General features: G+C 32.8%; 1 protein-coding gene, 1 long non-coding RNA gene and 1 pseudogene across 2 annotated transcripts; all 3 read right to left on the bottom strand.

The window, feature by feature from the left end:
- Window positions 1-535: 535 nt before the first annotated feature.
- LOC106324834 lies at window positions 536-1,733 on the bottom strand (annotated as a pseudogene).
- A 10,638-nt stretch (window positions 1,734-12,371) lies between these two features.
- LOC106323784 lies at window positions 12,372-14,861 on the bottom strand. The gene is made up of 2 exons (XM_013761853.1): window positions 13,106-14,861; window positions 12,372-12,604 (listed from the first exon to the last, which is right to left on the bottom strand). Exons 1-2 carry the CDS (start codon window positions 14,859-14,861, stop codon window positions 12,372-12,374), a joined length of 1,989 nt encoding a protein of 662 aa, XP_013617307.1.
- A 6,294-nt stretch (window positions 14,862-21,155) lies between these two features.
- LOC106325953 lies at window positions 21,156-22,075 on the bottom strand. Its single transcript, XR_001267101.1, has 2 exons — window positions 21,825-22,075; window positions 21,156-21,325 (listed from the first exon to the last, which is right to left on the bottom strand). It is a non-coding gene; the product is annotated as an uncharacterized LOC106325953 (long non-coding RNA).
- Window positions 22,076-22,147: the final 72 nt, after the last annotated feature.

The following is a 22,147-nucleotide window of genomic DNA, read 5'->3' as shown; positions in this document are numbered from 1 at the left end:
AACCGCCACATTCCACCATCAACCTTCGTGTAACAGATAATTATTTTAGAAGTTCAATAATATCTTAAAATATTTTGGATACATATTAAGAATTAAGATCATATTTGGTAGAAGTTCTTTTTGTGATTTTAAATGTTTCGGGTTCTATCGGATATCCATTTAGGTTCGGGTTCGGATAATACCCATAACCCAAAATACCAAAAAACAGGATCCATTCGGTATTTATGTCGGGTTCGGATCGGTTCGGATTCATTTTTATCGGATCGGGTTCGGTTCGGATTTTCGGGTTCGGTTTATTTGCCCAGCCCTAAGCGGGACGGACGCTCGGTCGCTACGTAGCGACCGGACAGCGTGCATGTGCGGTAGTAGCGTAATGACCGAGCTTAGTTCGTCCGTGTTCCGATCGTCATACTCGGACCTATCCGTAACCGGTCTGGGCATGTTTCCGATGGCTTATGTTTGGTCTAAATAGAATTCGAACGAAGCTTTATCTCGGGAACATACGTTGTGACTTTCTCTTGACCGAGCATGATTTGTTGCGAAAAGACATACTTGTATTTTGCGGGGATTTGGACGTTAACTTCGTCGCAACCATTTTCGACCCCAACAACGAAGAGCAACACCTTCACGGAAACAACATCCTTTAGACCAATCAGGTTTTAGTTCTCTGCAGACTTTAGCATCATATAAGGCATGTTCAGCTTGTCCTAACCGCAACCAGCAGTGGCTTCCGTTTCAGAAGAAGGTATGATCTGTGGGGTCAAAATCAATGGCCTTTGTTCAAAGAAAATTCAACAGAATCACAGAATGGACATAAGTTTGAGAATCTTCCTATGAGTTTTAGAAGTAGTTTAGTGTTGAATAAGTGTCAATGGCCATCTGGAAATACTTTCTGTGAACGTGTCTTGTCCTATTGCTTTTGCTTCTGTGGCTTTCGCCTTTGCTTCTGGAGAGATCTGTGGAAATATATAACAGTGTGCTTTACAAAAATTTCATGTAAGAGAGATGGATTTTGATCAAACTTCAAAGTATGAAGTACCTCAGGAAGGTCTTTCTTAATCACAGCCTCTAAGGATTTTGACTTGATTGAGTTTTCCTCTTGTTCTTTATTTGATTCTATGTGAGGTAGAACTCCAACAAATGTCCAGTCTGAAACAGTTTCAGACTTTGTTGTCAATGGGAGGAGTCTCGACAATCTTTTTGTTCTCTCTTAGAGCTGAAACTTCTAATGGCCTATTGCCTTCCTGAAAATCACAACCATATGAGGGTATATGTTCATCACTAAAAAGCTAATCGTTACGTTGAGAGCACCTCGTCTTTCTGATTAGGATCACGTCCAGCTTTAAGTAACAGTTGATTAACACAAGATCTCCAATATCAGCAGCAAGGTGCTCCGCAGTTGCACCACCAGCAAAAAATAAGCTTTGGCACCTGCCTGTAATTAACAAAATAAGAATCAAGCTTGATTTAAGATGGATAGCAACTGAAACAGGACAACACTACAAATTAGAAACATCTAAAAACTTGACCAACAGCTTTAAGCATGCCACAGAACCATTACCTCGATGGGCTCACCACATAGGAGAATGCTCCCATTCCATAACCCGTTGCCAGTCTGCCGAGATCCAGAGCCACTACTCCGTTTGATAAGGAAACCATTTAACACAAAGAGAGAGAGATACATTATGCAAAGATTGAATACCAGCGTATTCATTTTGGTTTAGGATCTTGAGTCAGACCTTCGCAAAGAAGATTGCTATAGCCAACCGACGACACAAAAAGCAGAAGAAACTCTCATCGCCTGGATACAACAAATCCACAAGTAGTATAGGCATATATAATATCACAAAGCCAACTCTGATGGAAACTTTCAATTTTTTTTGCCTGACCCCTTTTCTTCCAACTAAATCAGCTATAGGCCCACTTGTGATAGCACCAATCATTGCACCAAAAGTCAGTAAAGAACCAAAGAGTGAAAACTGCAAATTTTGAGATGATGGCTAAGCAAAACTTCAATGGCAATAGATGATTCAGTTAAAAAGAATTATGTATAACCTCAACTATAGTCCGAAAAAGATCATTCCTAATTGCAGCCTGAGCAGGTGAGGAGTATCCCGTCTGCATCAAAACCCATTTCAATCCAAAAAAAAAAATCAATGGCCTAACAAAGCTAGTGAGTTTCCATGGATATGTAAATTCACTTACACAAGAACCACAAACTGCAACAAAAGTGCTAAGATAAACCATCCACGGCTGCTCCGGCTTTGATTCAGCCATATCCTTGTCCACCAATGGTTCTCTGACTTCTCTGCTGCCATCACTTGTGTTTGACATCTTCATGATTATATATGTCTTCCTTCTGGAGTTTTTGGTCTCCACAACTTTCCTCAAAACTGCAAAGAGACGAAACTTGAAGCAAGAGTTGAGTAAGAAGGCAGAAGAAATGTACAAAGGAACAAACTGGAAAAGCAAAGGACGAGAATAATGAAGATGATAGCTTCTTATAGTTGATAGTGACGTTTTAGGCAAGAAAGCTTTGTGGGGGTTTATTACCAAAGAGACAAAAGCTTTGTTTTATGTCTTTTTCTTGGCATTATATTTTAGGGGGCAGATTAGTTTCCTCCTCTATAGCTAAGGACAACGTTAAGCTAGTTGAGAGGGGATGAAACCAAATTGAGGTAAATATAAAATGAATATTCTGTATAAAAAGAACATCATCCTAATGCTTTTTGGTAAACTCACTTACAAAAGGATGTTTAAATAAAATTGGATACGGCAAGTGTATTCAGACACACGCAAGATGCAAGTGGCTGTCGTGACCTCCTCTGGTACCGGAACAGGAGCAATATCCTTGAGGAACTTTTGAACCACGCCTTCCGCAGATGGATAGCCGAACCGCGATACTCCTGGATGGATCTTCGGCTACAAATTTCTATGCCTCACGGAATTGATCGTCGTAGGTCTGTGAAATTAGTGGATCATGATCCTTTCTTCTTCTTCTCTACCTTGGCTATTTTCTCTCGCTTCACCATCTACGTCTTGCTCTGTCGTTTCGTTTCCACGGAAATTCTATAACATATAAAAAACGAAAATCAGAAATCCATAAATAACAAAACTTGATAAAACAAAAAATAGAGGTGGAGCCCACAGAGATGCACACGTGGACCCCTTTAAAAGTGAACAAAAATTCATTTATTATATTATAGACTATATTTTTAATTCGTGCTGGGCGAATTTATTTTAATAATAAATTTATTTTCACATTAATTTCAAAATAACATGTATATGGTTTATTTACGTTTTCTGTGAAATCATATACAAAATATGCTTTATTTTTTAAAAAATTGTTTAAATTACCACATTCTTAATATTAATTTTCATATTTATTTTAATCACATTTACCTTTAGTTTTAAAGAAGTAAATAGACACTTATATCTCTAAGGTTAACTAATCTAGATTTTAGGTTTAGATTTGAGGGGTGGACTTTTGGAGGGTGTGGTGTAAGATTTTTTTTTCAAAAATAAATACTTAGAATTTAAAATAAATTTTTTTAAAACAGTTACCAAAATAATTTTTTGTCACAAATATAGAATCTAAGGATCAAAATGATTAAATTATTTCATTAAACAGGTAAATATACACTTATACCCTTAGGGTCTAATCCAAACTTTAGAGTTTAAATTTAAGGATTGAAGATTTGGGATTAAGTTTTCAAATTTTATAAAATAAAAATTAAAAATTAGAAACTTGAAAATAAAAATTATAAAAATAGTTTTAAAAAGTATTTCGAATTACAAAAAGAAAATTTAAAAAAAATAATAATAATAAATTTATAAAAAATCAAATTTGAAAATTATAGTCTGAAACTATATATTTTTTTAATTTTTTTAATTTATTTAATTGTATTTATATATCTAGAGTATTAAAATCTTCTTACCTATTAAATGAAATATTTTTGTCATTTTCCTTTTTAGGGTCTATTTTTGTGATAAAAACTTGAAAATGGTTTATTTAAGAGAATTGCCCATATTTTTTATGTCTATTTTGAAAGACTTAGCATATACATCAAGTTAGTTGTTTTTTTTTAATTTTAAATGATATTCTATGTTTATTTTACTAGATTTTTTTCACAAAAATTTCAGATTTCTAAACATATTAAACTATGATTCTGATTTGGCCTGTTTTTTTTATAGTTTTAAATTATATGTATAATATTTTAATAACATATAGCCCTTCTCATAAAAAGACATAATTTTGTTTTTTTCTAGTTGAAAACTTTTAAATTAAATTTTCAATAAGTTAATAAAAATATCAATCTAACTTTAAGATAATGTTTTAATTTTTTTAGTTTATATTTTAGTAGTTTTGTATTGATTTTAATTTTACATACATGACTATTTGGATTTGTCTAATAAAAAAATAATTTGTTTTAAAAATTGTTCTTTTTGGTTAGTTAAAATCTTATGTTTAATTCAAAACATTTATTTTAGAGCAATTCTCTCAAATAACTATTTTTTAGTTTTTGTCATAAAAATAGACTTCGAAAACTAAAATGATCAAAATAGTATTTTTTATTTTGAAATTTTTTTATTTTTTTTATTTTTTAAAATTTGAAATCCTATCCCAAAACTCCACTCCTCAACTCTAAACCCTAAACCCTAAACTCTAAACCCTAACCTTTAAATCCTAAACTTTAAATCCTAAACCCTAAACTCCACCCCTTAACTCTAAACCCTAATGTCTAGATTAATTAACCCTAGGGGTATAAGTGTATATTTACATCTTTTGATAAAACATTTAAGTTTATTTTGGTCATTTTTATTTTTATGGTCTATATTTGTGATAAAAACTTTTTTTTGTCTATCGAAAGGAATTTCTCTTTATTTTATATATCAAGTAAATTATTTTATTTTCATTTTATTTTGAGCGAAATAGTTTTCTGATTTTTTCTATTTAAAAATATTAAATTAAGATGCTGATTTGGTATATTTTCAATGATATTTGTAAATTCTATATGAACACATCAAATAAAATATAGTCTAAATTTTGAAATCATATGTACTTCCAATTCATATTTTTTAGTATTTTAAATTATTGGATTTTTTTAAGATTAATATTTTTTAATTAATTTACGGTTATCTTTCAAAGAGTCTATATAGTAAATAATATGTGGACATTCAACTATTTATAGAGTTAACTTATATATAGTATATGTTATTTTTGAATATTTTCAATAGTATATAATTTAAAATGTAAAAAGTGTATTAACTTGTATATAGTATATGTTATTTGGTATTTTCAATATCATATAACCTAAGCTTTAAAATCGCGTGTTTTGAATTTATATAGTTATAAGTGTTTGAAAGTCTTTCAATTTGTATTTAATAATTATTTTTTTTTGGTTATTTTATGCTAATTTTCACAAATCAATTAAACATTTACTAACTTATATATAGTTTTTTTTTACCTTTTAATTTTAACTTCTTATATTGATTTATATTTTACTTTGAAATAAACAATATTGGTAATATTGACAGTTTTAGAAATACAAATAAAAAGTGATTTGATATATTTTTGGTGCTTTAAAATAATATGTGGACATTCTCAATAACTTATAACATCAACTTATATATTGTATATGTTATTTGTGAATATTGTCAATGACATATAACTTAAAATTTGAAAGCACGTGTTTTAAACCTGTATAGTTATAATTATTTGAAAGTCTTGCATTTTTATTTTTATTTAAATTTCAAAAATATTATAAATATTAAGTTAATTTAATATAATGTTTTACTTTTATTTAGTTACCTTATCTGATATTGATTTCTATTTTATTGTTAGACAGTCTTTCAATTTTTTATTTAATTTATCTTCGTTAGTTATTTTATGTTAATTTACAAAAATCAGTTTAAGATTAAGTACTTATATATAATGTTTTAATTTTTGTAAGTTTAAATTTTATATTGATTTATATTTGATTTTGAAATAAATAATTTTTGGTAATATTGATTTTTTTTTAGAAATAATCAAAGAAAATAATTGTTTCAGGTTCTAGCATTTTAAATTTTATGTTAAATTTCGAAAATATTATATATATATATATATTCAGTTCATTTAGATAATTTTTAATTTTGATAAATTATATTTTTATATTGATTTATATTTTATTGTTTGAAAGTTTCCAATATTTATTTATTAATTATCTTTTTTTATTATTTTTATGTTAATTTCCAAAAATAATTTTCACATTAAGTAACTTATATATAATGTTTTTACCTTTTTAAGTTTACCTTTTTATATTAATTTATATTTTATTTTGAAATAAAAATTTTTGGTAGTATTGATATTAATTAGAAATAGTAAATTGAAAAAAATATTTGGCATATTTTTGGTGATTAAAAATTATATGTGGACATTTTAAGTAATTTATGACATCAAATTATATATAGTATATATTATTTTTGAATATTTTCAATAGCATATAACCCAAAAATTGAAATTGCATGTTTTAAATTTTTATAGCTATAACTGTTTGAAAGTCTTGTATTTTTAATTTTAATTTTAATTTTAGAAAATTAATTATATATTCATTTAAATTATATATATAATCTTTTTAGTTTTGTTAGCTTTCCTTATTTGATATTGATTTATGTTTTATTTTAAAATAAACCCATTTTTGGAAATATTGACTTTTTTGAAAATATTAAACTAAAATAATGATTTGTCATATTATTATTAGTTGTTTGAAATCATATGTGTTTTAAATCATATTATTGAATATTTTCAATAGCATATAACCTAAACTTTAAAAATCATGTGTCTTAAATTTATGTAGTTCTAACTGTTAAAATATCTTGCATTTCTAAGTTTATTATTATATTTGTAAGATATTTTAAGTAATTTTCAAAAATATATTATATATTAAGTTAAATTATATATAATTATTTGAATTTTATAAATTTACTATATTTAAATTGATTTCCATTTTATTATGAAATAAACAGTTTTGAAAATTTTGACATATTTAAAAATAGTATTGATTTATCATATTTAAATGATTTCTATTTTATTATGAAATAAACAGTTTTTTGAAAACATTGAAATATTTTAAAAGTAACAAATTAAAATGCTTATTTGTCATATTTTGATTGGTGATTTTAAATCCTATATGGACGCTCTCAATGGCTTATATCCTTAACTTTTATATAGTATATATTATAACTTAAAGTACAAAGTTGACATATCAGACTCTCAGCCTCAGAGTCAAAATTAAATGTCCTTTTTCTTACTAAAAACTAGAGTTTTGATCCACGCAACTGCGCGGATATATTTTTACTATTATAAACATTTTTTAGTTTATATAAATATTAAAAATTTGATATTATATATGTGTAGGTAGTTCTATAACATTGTTGTGTAGTAAATTATTATATATTATTAAATGTACTCTTATTTATTGTTGTATGAAATTTTCTTTGTGATTTGTAAATTAATATCTTTCAATATATGATAGAAAAAGTTTTCTATTTAAGATAACCAAATATAGAAACATCAAAATACAAAAAAAAAATGACTGCTAAATTTATATAGTTTGCATATAATCACTTTAAATATTATTTAATTTATTCTAATTTCTTCATTCATATATTATTCTTACATTTTTTAGTTTACTAAATTTTTAACATAATTTTTTTAAATAGTAAAATTAATATATGTATATGAGATAAAATTAATTTGCTGTTATTTTAAAAATTGAAATACAAAACTCTAAAACAAATTTAAATACATATATTATTATACTAATTATCCAAAGCCCACTAAAGCCAGTGTCAGCCCAATATCCGAGACTCGAAACAATCGGCATGCCCACGAAATTAACGTTCGCCACCGCTGTAGACAACCGTGCAGTTCAAAATGCCCTCAAGACGCCGCATGCCACCGTTTGAGGACAGTTTTTGATCTCAAATAATTCAAAATCCAAAGCGTCGTCGCTGTTAACCGGGGAGATTCGTCGCCTCCTCGGTGAAAACCATTCCCCATGCGTTTTAGTAATAGCTGTCGTTACCACGAACACGACGATCACCGTCGCGGTTAGCTTCGCTGTCTTGCGTTGGTTTGCTACATCCTGACAAAATTTGATATGGCAAATCTCAAAGAAGACGGAGACACTTAGAACGACAATAGCCGCAACAGTCGATCTTGGGTTCACGAGCAACCCACAAAGAACGATCATGATTATTTGTAAAGAAGTGAATAGCTCAGTATTGTCTGTGTAATATCGGTTTATTGGTTCCATATGAAATTTGTATAGTCATGGAATCAGTAGAAATCGAGTTATGGTTTGTGTACGTCCGGTTTGATTTAAGTGACTTCGTACATATAAGAATTATTTTGTATCATCAGCATGTTATCTAAATGTCACAATTCAGAATAAGTCCAAAATTAAAAACACAACATTTGATAGTATATAAAAATAAGACTAAATTAATAGATTAGATTTACATTTTGCGTCATTGCTTGGACCAACCTACTTTATGTACTAACGAGAACAGGACTTATCTTTTTTTTTTTTTTTTTTTTAACGGGTACTTTATTGATTAATTTGAACCAATATAATCTATGTGAAGGTCTACAACAATTGACTTTGGTACATAGTTATAAAACCAAAATAAAGCATTGTGAGGAATATTTTGCTCCGCTAATTTGCCTGCAATTCTATTTGCATCACGCCGAACCCAAGAGTAAGTTGCACCCACAAACTTGTCTCTCCACCACCAAGCTTCTCGAATCCAATTATATCCCACAAAATAGAGTCCCGATCCATTCAAAGGATCAATCGCTTGTTTACAATCACTTTCGAAGATTACTCTTGTATATCCTCTTGCCCAGCACTGTTGCATCGCCATGATATTCCAGAATAGGAAGTATCTTATTGTAATGTAATAGAAGAAGGGTTCATTGAACCAGTGACCACATTTAAAATCATGATTCTGGTTTATCTTTAAACCGGTAACACTAAAAAAAATGAATAATTAATTTATGACAGGCTGAATTGGTAAATACTATCTATACTATTAAAGCAGAATCTCTCGTAGGATTCTACCTTTACTTTTTAATTTATTTACAAAGTCATGTCACTCATTAATTTTAGAAAATATATTAATTAAAAACAGCCAGCAAATAAATCTATTTAAAAAATATTCCAAAATGTTATCAAACTTATTCAGACCATATATGTTACATAATATTACGTGTGTTAATAATATATCATACGTTTTATGTTTCTTTTTTTCGTTAATGATATGTGCATTACGAATATTAACTATATAATTAAACTCTAACAAAAATTTATGAAATATATATCACCAAATAATATACGATTTTCATTGTTTACATGTTCATCTCCGATATATACAGGTCAAAATTCGTTTTTAATATATAAAAAATAAGTTAATACAGTTCAAAATTTTCAATTTTTTGACAATGTTATGAAATTTAAAATAATAAATATACTAGAATAAGTTTTATCTGATATCTTTTTTAAAATAAATGTAATTCTTTCTAAATTGATATTACATAAATATTCTTAATATATGCGCTTACAACTATAATTTTACATACATCCTAATTAATAAATTCTAATTATTTTAAATTAATATTTAAAAACTTAAAATATTATTGATTTTTTTAAAAACAACCTACAATTTATGGTTAAACATTTTTACAATTACCGTTTTCCAGGTTATCTCATCGAATATACAAAATATTTATCAAGCGACAATGGATTGAACAAATAGATTTTTTTTTATTTCGCTTATTAACTAAGAAATAGGTTAATAATTTTATAAATAAAAATAATCTCGCGCTTCCAAAGCAAGGGTCAAAATCTAGTATCGATTAAACTAGGTTGATAAATACCAACTAAGAACACTGAACGAATGATCTTAAAAATATTATTGTATAATCCGTTCTTCACCATTTTCAATAACTCCATGGTTATCCCTATTATCATCTGAAACCTTGTAATTAAACATGAAGACAACAACCTGAACATATTAACCATTTTCAATTGTGGATCCAAGCAAGCTCTAATATATTTGAGAAATGACTCATTGGATAACAGTCTAACACTAATCATGTAATCAGTTGTACATGTATACATTATTGAATGTTTTCAATTAAAGCTTTCTTAGCCAAAGTTTGTTACATTGGTTTGGTATATATAGTGCTTTGGTTCAGTAAAAGAAAGCTAAACCAAAGCTAACCAATCGGTTTAATATTTAACCAACATATATATGATTTAATACGCCCCCTCAAGCCGATGAAGTGGAAGGTATGGACTCTGATGATGGAGTGAAGAGGCTTGAAGTGGACATACGATGCAGGATAGATGTAAAAGGCCCCAGTTGAAGTGGTTTCGTGAGGATGTCAGCAAGTTGATTAGAGCTTGAAACCTACATCAACCGGAGAAAGCCGTTCTTAACTTGATCACGGACGGTATGATAGTCGATCTCCACGTGTTTGGTACGTTGGTGGAACACCGGATTTGTAGCAATGTAGATCGCAGACTTGCTGTCACAGAAGAGCTTCGCCTTAGTTGTGACCGTGACGCCAAGAAACGTGAGAAGTTGCTGAAACCATAACAGCTCGCAAGTCGCATGAGCCATGCTTCGGTACTCTGCTTCTGTACTGCTTCGACTAACAACATCTTGTTTCTTCGACTTCCAGGTGATTAAGGAGCTACCAAGATAAATGCAATAGCCAGTGATAGAACGGCGACTATCTGGGCAAGCTCCCCAGTCAGAATCAGCGAAAGCATTAAGACATATTTCAGATGAAGCAGAGTAGAAAAGGCCTTGACCCGAGTTGTTTTTGATATAGCGAAGGATCCTGTGAGCTGCCTGAAGATGAACGTTTGTAGGAGCAGACATAAACTGGCTCAGACTATGAACAGAATAGGTGATGTCAGGCCTAGTTATCACCAGGTACAACAAACACCCTATCAAGGCACAGTAAGGAGTAGGATCATCCAAGAGAGTGCCTGATTTGATACTGAGTTTGGCGACAGGATCCATTGGAACCGAAGACGGTTTGCAAGCTAACAAGCCAGCATCAGAAAAAAGATTCAGAGCATATTTGCGCTGAGATACAGAGATTCCTGCAGCAGAACGAGCAATCTCAAGACCCAAGAAGAAGCGCAAATCTCCCAAATCCTTGATCTTGAAATGCTGATGAAGTGTGTCTTTAAGAATCTTTACTGCAGAATCATCATTACTAGCAATCATTATGTCATCGACATATATGAGAATTCCTGTGAAAGAGCCACCAGATCGACGAACAAACAGAGTGTTGTCAGATGGAGATTGAACATAACCAGCAGCAAAGAGCACATCAGTAAGGCAGTGGTACCATTGTCGGGAAGCCTGCTTAAGACCATAAATGGATTTGTTCAATCGACAAACAGGGTTAGGTGGCAAGTTTGTACCAGGAGGAGGAGTATATCCTTGAGGTAAGCTCATATATATCTCTTCATCTAGATCACTGTGAAGAAACGCATTCGAGACGTCCATTTGAGATAGCTTCAAGCCTTTGACAGCAGCAAAACCCAGGAGAAGCTTGACAGAAGCAAGTTTGGCGACAGGTGAGAAAGTATATGTGTAATCAACACCATCTTGCTATGTGTATCCTTTTGCCACTAAGCGAGACTTCTTTCCCTCAACAGTCCCATCAGCTCGGTATTTTGTTGTGAAAACCCACTTGCACCCCACAACATTCTTTCTTGGAGGAAGAGACAGAACATCCCAAGTTCTATTGTCTTCCATAGTCTGCAGTTCATCATAAGTCTGTAGTTCATCATCAGTAGCTTTCCGAAACTCTGGTGACAACATGGCTTGTTTGAAAGTTGTAGGTTCAGGGTCAATAGAATAAGAAAGGAGAAATTGTTGATAAAGTGGTTTCAAGGAAGAACATGTATCAACCGAGGCAAGAGGATATAGAGAAGATGAACAAGGAAGAGGAGTATGATGAATAAAAGAACAATGGTACTCAGAAAGATAACCTAGAGTACGAGCAGTCCGTTGTGGTCTTATGCGTAGAAGTTGACTTTGTCCTATCACGGATGGCCCAGTCTCTCGAGAAGTAGTCACATGAGGCAATGCAGAAGATGATGAAGATGCAGATGATGATGATGGTAAAGTAACAGGATGAACTTGAAGAACAGAATCCAATGCAACAGGAGTAGACATTGGTAAAATTGTTTTGGAAAACAGTTCATCAGACGGAATGGAACCATTAAGCGTATGAAATGGGAAAATATGTTCTTTAAAAATAACATTTTGAGAGACAAAGACTTGACGTGTTTCTATATTCAAAACCTTGTAACCTTTATAACCAGATGAGTAACCGAGAAAACACAAGAATCAGCTCTAGGTGTGAACTTATGACAATCTTTATCTAAAGTAGACACGTAACATAGACAACCAAAAGAGCGTAGAGATGAATAGTCAGGTTGTTTATGCATCAGTTTCTCATATGGAGTTTTCTTATCAAGAAGACGAGAAGGTGTTCTATTGATAAGAAACACGGCTGTAGAAACACAATCTGTCCAATAGATCAACGGTAGTTTAGGTTGAAACAGTAATTGATCTAGCTACATTCAAGATGTGTTGATGCTTACGCTCAACAACAGAGTTCTGTTGAGGAGTATAAGCACAAGAGAATTGATGAATCATACCATATGTGCGAACAATATCAGAAAAAGCTAGTTCATGTGCATTATCAGTTCGAATGGATTTAATACGGGCATTATATTGCAAATGAACATGTTGAATGAAAGCAGGAAAAACAGTGGAAACATCACTTTTATTCTTTAGAAAGTAGATCCATGTTACACGGGTACAATCATCGACCAATGTTAGAAAATATCTATAACCCTCTGTAGACTCTACTGAGAAAGGACCCCATACTTCCATGTGTACTAAATCAAAAGAAATGAAGAAATGTGATTATGTGAAACAAATGGTAAACGTTTTTGTTTAGCTAAAGGACAGACAGGACAATTTTCTACAATAGACAGAGATGATTTATGCAATGATTTAATACCCGGAACATGAAGCAATTTTGCCAGTAAAGGATGCCCAAGACGTTGATGCCAAAGATGACCATCATCCAACACATAAGCACATATAGGAGGAGATGCAGAAACATATGTATCTAGGACGTAAAGATTGTTGAAAATAGACCATCTACCAATCATCAATCCCTGGGTAGATTCCTGAATCAAACAATGATCAACATAAAAGTGAGCAGAGGAATTATTATCAACAAGTAAGCAATGCACACTGTTGAGGTTGAAATGAAAAGATGGCACATAAAGCACATTATGCAATGTAATAGTTGGTGAAACAATGATGCTTCCTATATGACTAATTGCCTCTTTGTGACCATTCGGGAGAGACACTGTGACACCAGTGACAGTAGAAAGCCCACTGAAACGCGCAAGATCAGAACAGACATGCGTCATAGCCTCACTGTCAATAATCCAAGAACCACTAGGCAGAGCATTATAAAGGGAGGAAAGGCATTGATGGTTGAAGGTAAGAGTATTGTTTTCAAAACGAAGGTTAGAGGAAAAAGAAAGAAGTATCCCAGAAGATGATTGAGCAGCCATGTGACCATGTTCTGTGATAGTAGCATGCTGATTTTGAACTGAAGACTCATGAGGACGAACAGAAGCTTGAAGTTGGTGAAGAATGTACTGGACTTGGTCTTGACTCATACGATTAACATCCAAACTCTGAGATGATGGAATAGAAGAACCCATCATTGGCGCATTGGTGACATTAGCAACCGTGTTAGACGGAGTTTGGTTCTGACTGTGAGAACGAGGGAAGCCACTCTGACTTTGCTGTCCTCGTGGAGTCAATGATTGGGAAGAATATCCTCTTGGAGCTTGACCATGAAAGCGATGCCCCGGAGGATATCCATGAATCTTGAAACACTTCTGAATAATATGACCATACTGGCCACAGTAAGTGCACAAAGGTCGCTGCTTAGGGTGATAACCATGTTGAGCAACAGCAAGAACCGGAGTGTCGATAGAGACAGACTCTGAAGCAGAACCCATTGTTTGAAAAATCACAGCATCACTCTTCACAGCTGGTTTGATACTCTTCTGCCTCTCATCTTGAGTGATCATATTAAAAAAATCTTCAAGAGACGAGATGGGTTTGATCATCAAGATCTGACGTCGGCTAGCATCATAAGACTCATTAAGCCCCATCAAGAACTTCATCACCCGACTATGTTCCTGCAATTTCTCCCACAAAGCAGCAGCATTACACTCACATCTTCCACATGTACAAACATGAAGGTCTATGAAGTTCTTGTACTCTTCCCACAGTGTGACGAGCTCAGTATAGTAGGTTGTTACATCCATAGAACCTTGTTGGATAGTCCCTAAACGTTGTTCAATTTCGTACACACGTGGAGCATCATCCTGCTTGAATCGTACCAATAAATTCTTCCAGATCGATTTAGCAGTTGACATATAAATAAGACTATGAGCTATCTTCTTAGAAACATAATTCATAATCCAAGTCGCAACCATATCATTGCACCGAGACCAAGATCCAGCATCACGATGGTTATCAGGAGGTTTAGGAATCGTACCATCGATGAAACCAAGCTTATTGCGAACATTCAAGGCCATACGAATCGAGTGCTTCCAAGAATGAAACTCCGCACCGGAAGAGAGGCGATCGGAGACGAGAACCAGTCCAGCATGATCGGAACTGTGGAGATAGTAGGGATTTTCGTAATGGTCCAAGAATTGAGGATTCGCAGCAGTGGAACTCATGATTGAAGAAGAATCGAAGACGAATCAGACAAAATTACAAGCTCAAGAAGCGGAATATCGAAAGCAAGATTCGCGAGAAGACGGAAACGGGATGAATCACCAGAAAAGCAATGAGATTGACGAAGAGAGATAGTTGTTGTAACTCCGAGAAGCTCACCTCCATGAAAAACGGAAGGAATCATCTCGAGAAATCGCAAATCGACGAAGAAGAAGCCATAGATGGCTCTGATACCATATTGAATGTTTTCAATTAAAGCTTTCTTAGCCAAAGTTTGTTACATTGGTTTGGTATATATAGTGCTTTGGTTCAGTAAAAGGAAGCTAAACCAAAGCTAACCAATCGGTTTAATACTTAACCAACATATATATGATCTAATATACATTATACCAAAATTGTATATATTTTATTTGACTGAAGTATTCATTTTCAGCTTCATTTGTATGTCATATACGATTGTTTTATTTTAAGGCATCTCTGAAAGCATTAAACCATTGGATAATTTAACAGTCAGACATTGTAAACATACTTCAACCAATGACTGAAAATGGAAGTGTTTCCCAATTACTTTCCCCTTAAGTTTTCCCTGCCATATCTATTATAATAAAATAGGCTTTTCTCTCTTCTTAGAGAGACACCTCAGCAAAAGAGCATGGGGCAAAATAGGACACGTGGCACCGTATTTTTTAGTTGCGAATGTTGTGTTTTATGGCTATCTGGGCCTCTACTCTGAGTAGATTTACTGGGATGTTAGTACGAGTATTCATACTAGGCTCATCTAATATTAGGGTTTTCCTTATTCGCAAACACAAAAAAATTAGATCAGCCGCAGTGACTCTTTGACTCTGAACATTCCGACCACCGGTTGTGTAACGTCTTCCGTTTTCGCCTTACATCTCCTTTAATTCTATAATTTACGTCGTACCCACAACTTATCCCACTCTCTCTTCCACTAAACAGCCTCATTCTTCGAAAGTAATGTCTTGGAAGCTCTAGACTATAAATGTGGTTCTTCTCTGCGATGAACAACTACACTGCCACAAAATCCCTAGGTTTAATTGTTGTCAAGCTTGGACTCCAACAATGGCCACTATTATAATAAAATAGGCTTTTCTCTCTTCTTAGAGAGCCACCTCAGCAAGAGAGCATGGGGCAAAATAGGAAACGTGGCACCATATTTTTTAGTTGCGAAAGTTGTGTTTTATGGCTATCTGGGCTCCTATTCTGAGTAGATTTACTGGGCTGTTAGTGTGAGTATTCATACTAGGCTCATCTAATATTAGGGTTTTTCTTATTCGCAAACACAAAAAAAAATTAGATCAGCCGCAGTGACTCTTCGACTCTGAACATTCCGACCACCTGTTGTGTAACGTCTTCCGTTTTCGCCTTACATCTCCTTTAATTCTATAATTTACGTCGTACCCACAACTCATACCACTCTCTCTTCCACTAAACAGCCTCATTCTTCGAAATTAACGTCCTGGAAGCTCTAGACTATAAATGTGGTTCTTCTCTGCTATGAACAACTACACTGCCACCAAATCCCTAGGTTTAATTGTTGTCAAGCCTGGACTCCAACAATGGCCAATTTTTACACGCTTCTTGCTAACTTGCCTGCATGCTCCTCCTTTATGAGAAGGTAACTGACAAACTCTCGATGACTAATGCAAACGGAGATTCAACTTACGTCTTTGGAAGATATTCACCGACTTCTTAAACTGTTTGTCGGTTGCTGCTCCTATTGACGACAAGATCTTATGTACGCAGGGCAGGTTCTCACCAGAACTGGAAAACTTGGGGTAGGATCCAGAGACTCGAAGGTCTAAAAAGATTCCAGACAATGGTCGTTTTTGTGATTTACTTCGGTCTGATCCTGGTCAGAAGAATCAAGGATGGTCTGATAGCGATTGAGGAATTTCCTGCACGTTTGAAGCCGATGTAGTCATTAAGTTATTGGATAAGAATGATTTTGATCTCATTTGCCAAGGCCATCAGGTAAAAAGGCTTCCCTTAGAGGCCAAATTTATAACCAATTCTGATTTTTTTTTATTCGTTAGGAGCTGCTTGACATTAGTTTATATATCTTTATGATTTACTTCTGTTTATTTGCAGGTAGTGGAAGATAGGTACGAGTTTTTCGTTGGAGATTAATACTGATATTCACCATAAAACTTGTCTTACTTGATCAGGTTCATAGCTTACATCATTTTTCTCACTTTACTTTTGACCTTTATGCTTCTTTCAACGCTTTCAGGTCATTATTATCAAATATGACATTGAATTTGGATGAAGTTATGTAACAAGGAAGCTTCCTTTAAGCTATTATTCTTTCAAACATGATCCAAAACAATCATTTTTTCCTGACCAAATTGTTTGCTTTTGTAATTATAGAAAGCGTGAAAGGGTGGTAAAAAGAAGTCTAGAAGTTGGTTTTGTAATTATAGAAAGGGTGGTAAAAAGAAGTCTAGAAGTTGGTTTCTTTGTTCTTAGTTTACGAAGCTCACCTCGGTTACATCATTGAAGACGTTCACCCAAACGGTGGTATCAAGAAAATCAAATCTTCTGTCTACTCCAACGTAAGCTTATTCCAATCATTTTACTCTTTCTTCCACATTTTACTCTCACGTCAATCATGACAATATCATGAGTTGTAGCGTGCACTGAGTCTCCTAATATACTTATAGCTCTCTTATACTTTCCAGTTTATAATTTCCTTTCGTCTAAGATACATTTCGACTGGTTCCCCAATCCAGTCGTTCTCAAAGTTACGAGAAGCAGCTCGAGGTCATCTTTCAAGACTCCAAGGGATTTGGTCTCCGTGCTCTGATCAAGTCGCAGTTGAACTAAATACTCACTCCTGCTGCATGTGCGGCCGTACTCACTCCTGCTGCAAGGCTGCAGACTCAGTTGGGACATCACCAGAGCCTACAACTAAGAAGCCAGTGAGGTGTAACAACCTTGAGTAGACGTTATAGTGGCCTCAATTATCGCTCAGCCCAACTATCATCTATCATATTTTTATAGTTTCTGATTCCAGTTGAATAATTGTAAGGCTTATTAAGTCTCTGTCTATGCAAAAGTTTGGGTTTTGGTATCTTAAAATTTCACTTCTACACCTAAGTGAGTCGAGAAGAAAACAATATTTCTCAGCTTCTTATTTTCTCTTCCAAACACACTTCATCAAAGTTAAATTGACTTTGCATGAAATAGCTTTCCCCGCCAACACAACATTTTTTAAAACTTTGGGGATATAAACATAAGAACGTAGCTGGGTGAACATTCAGCTGAGTGCGAACCCAAAGTCGACCTTCAGTTCGTCAAAAGCTTTTAACACAAGAAAAATTTCAGAAAATGTTTGAGTGTTCTCTTTTTTTTTTTTGAACACGTTTGAGTGTTCTTCAGTTTTGCCAATTTTGTTGACAGACACAACAACGACCGCATACAATGCTGTGACACCGATTAACAGCCCAAACATATCACTTAATTAGCCACTTGGCATCTTATTAAAAGAGTCTAATTTAAATACAGGGATGCCCAAAACTATATTTCTAAATGGAAAACAGTACGACAATGTAAGTACTACGATTAAACTATATTAGGCACACTTATGAACGCACATTTGTATAACGCTTCCTTGCCGGCCAAGTAAGCACTAGCCTAGAAAAATATAACAAACTGAAAAACTACTAATGAACAACAAAACAATTTAATCCATCCTAACAGTAAACTAAATGGAACAATCTGGAAAAAAGAAGTCCAAGTCTTAATTTACAATATACACAACTCCATTTACAAACTAAAATAAAAAAAATATGCAACACAGCAAACATTGATTCAATATCATTTTGAAAACAAAGTATTAATTAACTAATGCGTCCACAATGAAACCCCTAACAGATTGTCACATCCATGGCAAGAACAAAGCATACAAGGACTATTACTACTTTAAGAGTATGACATTTTTTGTTATCTTCCTTCAAACGAGATAATTACAAAATAAACACATGATATTTACATGTTTTTTCTTTTGAAACATAGATTTTACTTTATGTTTTAAGGTCATCTATATTTATTTTGGTGCAACTATCAGCTATTTATTCTATTTTTATTGAATCGATCGATCACTAACCACTATCATATTGATTAAAAAACAATTTTGAATTCATTTGAGAATAAACATACGAACCCGGCGCGTAGCGCCGGAATACCACTAGTAGTCAATAAAATATTTGTTAGTATCTTATTTCTATAATTTTTCTGCAATGCTTTTAATTTAACACATTTAGCCAACACATTAACGTGATATGCACGCATGGAATTTTTCTTAAGATGTAGCAAATTTTTCTCTTACAAGACCGCGCTAACCAAGTTTTAAGTAAATCATGATATCGATAAATCTTTCGCACCGATTATCACCTATCTTTTATATATTAAAACAGAAGCCACTACCTTGATTCATGCGTGATTTTTTAAAAAATGGATCTAATAGACATATTTCTAGAACGTCAAGTTACATTTAATCTATAATCTTATTATTTAAATTTTGGGCCTGACAGAAATTTGGGCTATCATTATTCAATTCAAACAATAGATGGTCCATTAGATTTATAGATATTATAAATTAAATAGATATAATTTAATGTTGTACTATACCTCCATATGTTAATTATTTAAATATTTGTCGATGTAACTTCTAAAATTATAAAAACTTTTTTTTAAATAACAAAAATCATATTATTTAACAGTGATTAATATTTACTACCTTAAACCAATGAAAACAAATTCTAAACTATATAGTTTATTTTAAAAACTAAACAAAAACTAAATGTTTAATTATTTACTCGATAATATAAATCTATGAAGCGAAAAGTTCAATTTTTTAAAAACTTTCTAAATTTGTGAAATGTTACAATATCTTTGAATATGACAATAAAATAATATTTTACTAATCTTTATATATATAGTTACGATTTTAATAATGAAATAATAATTCGAAAATATATATAAAAGAAGATACAAATACATATGACAGTTTGAAACAATCTATTCAATGAAAAAATCTACTGTAAACTTAGAATGTTTTAAAAATTGATAGACACATATATATATTATAATATATATCAATTTAGAATTGAAAATAAAATATTTATATAAAAATAAATGAAAACAAAGATCCGCGCGGTTGCGCGGATCGAGATCTAGTTCAACTCTTAAAATCAAAACAATGACTGAGTAAATATTTTTAATATTTTAGCTAAAATCTAGCAAATAAAATTTTGATCTAAAACATTGATGTTTAGCAAACTTCTTTTAGAAACTATATAATATTAATATCAGTTCTTCCCTTTTCTCATCTGATCACACAAATATCATGGAAAGAGCAAAGATACTTTAAACTGGAACGAATAGCCCGTGGCTACGTTAAAGTTTCATAAAACAAGCTCACTATGAATACCAAATTATTATTTTTTTTTATAACCGTAGGGATCCCAAAAAATTTCTAGGATCAAAGACTAGTTCCACGAAACTTTGCATCCTGGTACGCCTGAATGATTAAATTCGTTTAAAACGCGGCTAGGTGGTCAATGCTATTCGAACCCAGTGTAGAAACTCCAGTTAGAGTCCTTTTACCACTAGGCGAATGCGACTTGGTTATGAATACCAAATATTTCAAATGATTTCTTATATTTATATATATACCACCGAACCAATAATTCTCGTAGAACCAAAATGTACCAAACCCAAGTAAAACCAATAATAGAGTTTACTTTTTATAGAGATGTTAATTACAGGGTTAGGGCTTAACCCTCTTTTGTTTAATGTAAGTACAACCATGTTTTAACACAGCCTTATTTTAACCATATTTTTTTGTTGAGGGTTAGGACTGAGCCATGGTTAGCCTATTTAATTTTTCTGTAAGTTAATAATTTTTTGCATATCAAATTTAACTGAAATTTACATGTTTGTAAAAGCTCAAAGTATGATCATATAAATGAAAATGTGTCTTTTATTCATTTTTGGGTCCGATTGATAATGGCTATAGCTTTAAAAAATTTGCTGTAGAAAAAAATCTGTAGACTTTTTGTTGTGGCTTTAGATTTTATTGCTTTAAAATTTTAAAGAAAGCTCCAAAAATTTACTCTGGATTTTTGGCTCTGTAGAACACTTGCACAACTGTAGGTTATTTCAAGAGCAGTGATTTTGAAATTTTTATTAAAACTTGATTACTGTGAATTTAGTGCTGTAAAAATAAATGGGACTGTTGAGAGCACCTAAAGTCACTACCAATCACATCCTTTGTCTTCGAAGAAATTAAAAACCAAAGTTTACATTCTCAAATTATGAATCATAGTAACACTCGTTTTTGACTTTGTTAAATAGAACTTTACTCAAAATCTCCAAGCCACCAACACTTGTTGCTCTGCTAGTCTCTTGACTCTTGAATCTCTTCCAACACTCAGTTGCTCTGCAAACAACAAGCCAACAACAGAATCAGTTTATCACAGCCAACAACAAGATGCTTGATTCATGAGCTAAAAGCCTAATGCAGTCAAAGAAGACAACAGTACAAACAAGTAATCACTAATCAGCTATAACTTAAACATTACAAGATGTCAAAAACCTCATCAGTCATCAGCCAGATTCTCCATGGAACAAGTATGATTAGGAACAAATACATAACATACAGATTAAAACTAAACTTGTGATAGACAGTCTTATCAGAAGCACATCAGACAGAACAACTCATCAGTCATCAGGCATTTTTATCAGAAGCTGACCAGGTTTTTACTTTCATCAAAGTGTAAAACAATTAAAATACAAGAAGACTACAGTTCATTATCACACACATATCATATGCTTGAATCACGAGCTAAAGTCAACAAAACTGGAGTAATAGAACAAACCCACAAAAAAACTAATAAGAACAAACCCACAAACAAGCTAATAAGAACAAACACACAAACCAAATTTATGGGATGAGAGGTACAGATTCGATGTCAAGGAGATGAGGAGATTGCTCGACGGACACAACACGGAGGATCACGATTGGAGAGAGGAGGGAAGCTTTTCGTGTCTCCCGGTTACAACCAAACGATGGAGCAGCAGCGCGAGATCACCATGAAGCGGATCTCTCGATTTGGAGCCGTGAGAGATGGAGAGATGGAGAACTGGAGAAGAAATTAGAAACGACGTCATTTAGTTGATTATTTTGCATCAAAAGAAAAGTAAAGCTTTAGGGTTAGTGTAGCGACCGTGTTCCGAAGATCGATGTTAGGATGATCTAAGG

Source organism: Brassica oleracea, chromosome C2 (assembly GCF_000695525.1).
Source record: "Brassica oleracea var. oleracea cultivar TO1000 chromosome C2, BOL, whole genome shotgun sequence".
Classification (NCBI taxonomy): domain Eukaryota; kingdom Viridiplantae; phylum Streptophyta; class Magnoliopsida; order Brassicales; family Brassicaceae; genus Brassica; species Brassica oleracea.
This window is presented reverse-complemented; position numbering and strand designations above follow the sequence as displayed.

Coding starts and splice junctions, on each gene's coding strand:
- LOC106323784 (XM_013761853.1), bottom strand. CDS start 14,861: ATGAGTTCCACTGCTGCGAATCCTCAATTCTTGGACCATTACGAAAAT. Junction 12,605..13,105: donor AAAATTGCTTCATGTTCCGG/GTATTAAATCAT, acceptor TCTATTGGACAG/ATTGTGTTTCTACAGCCGTG.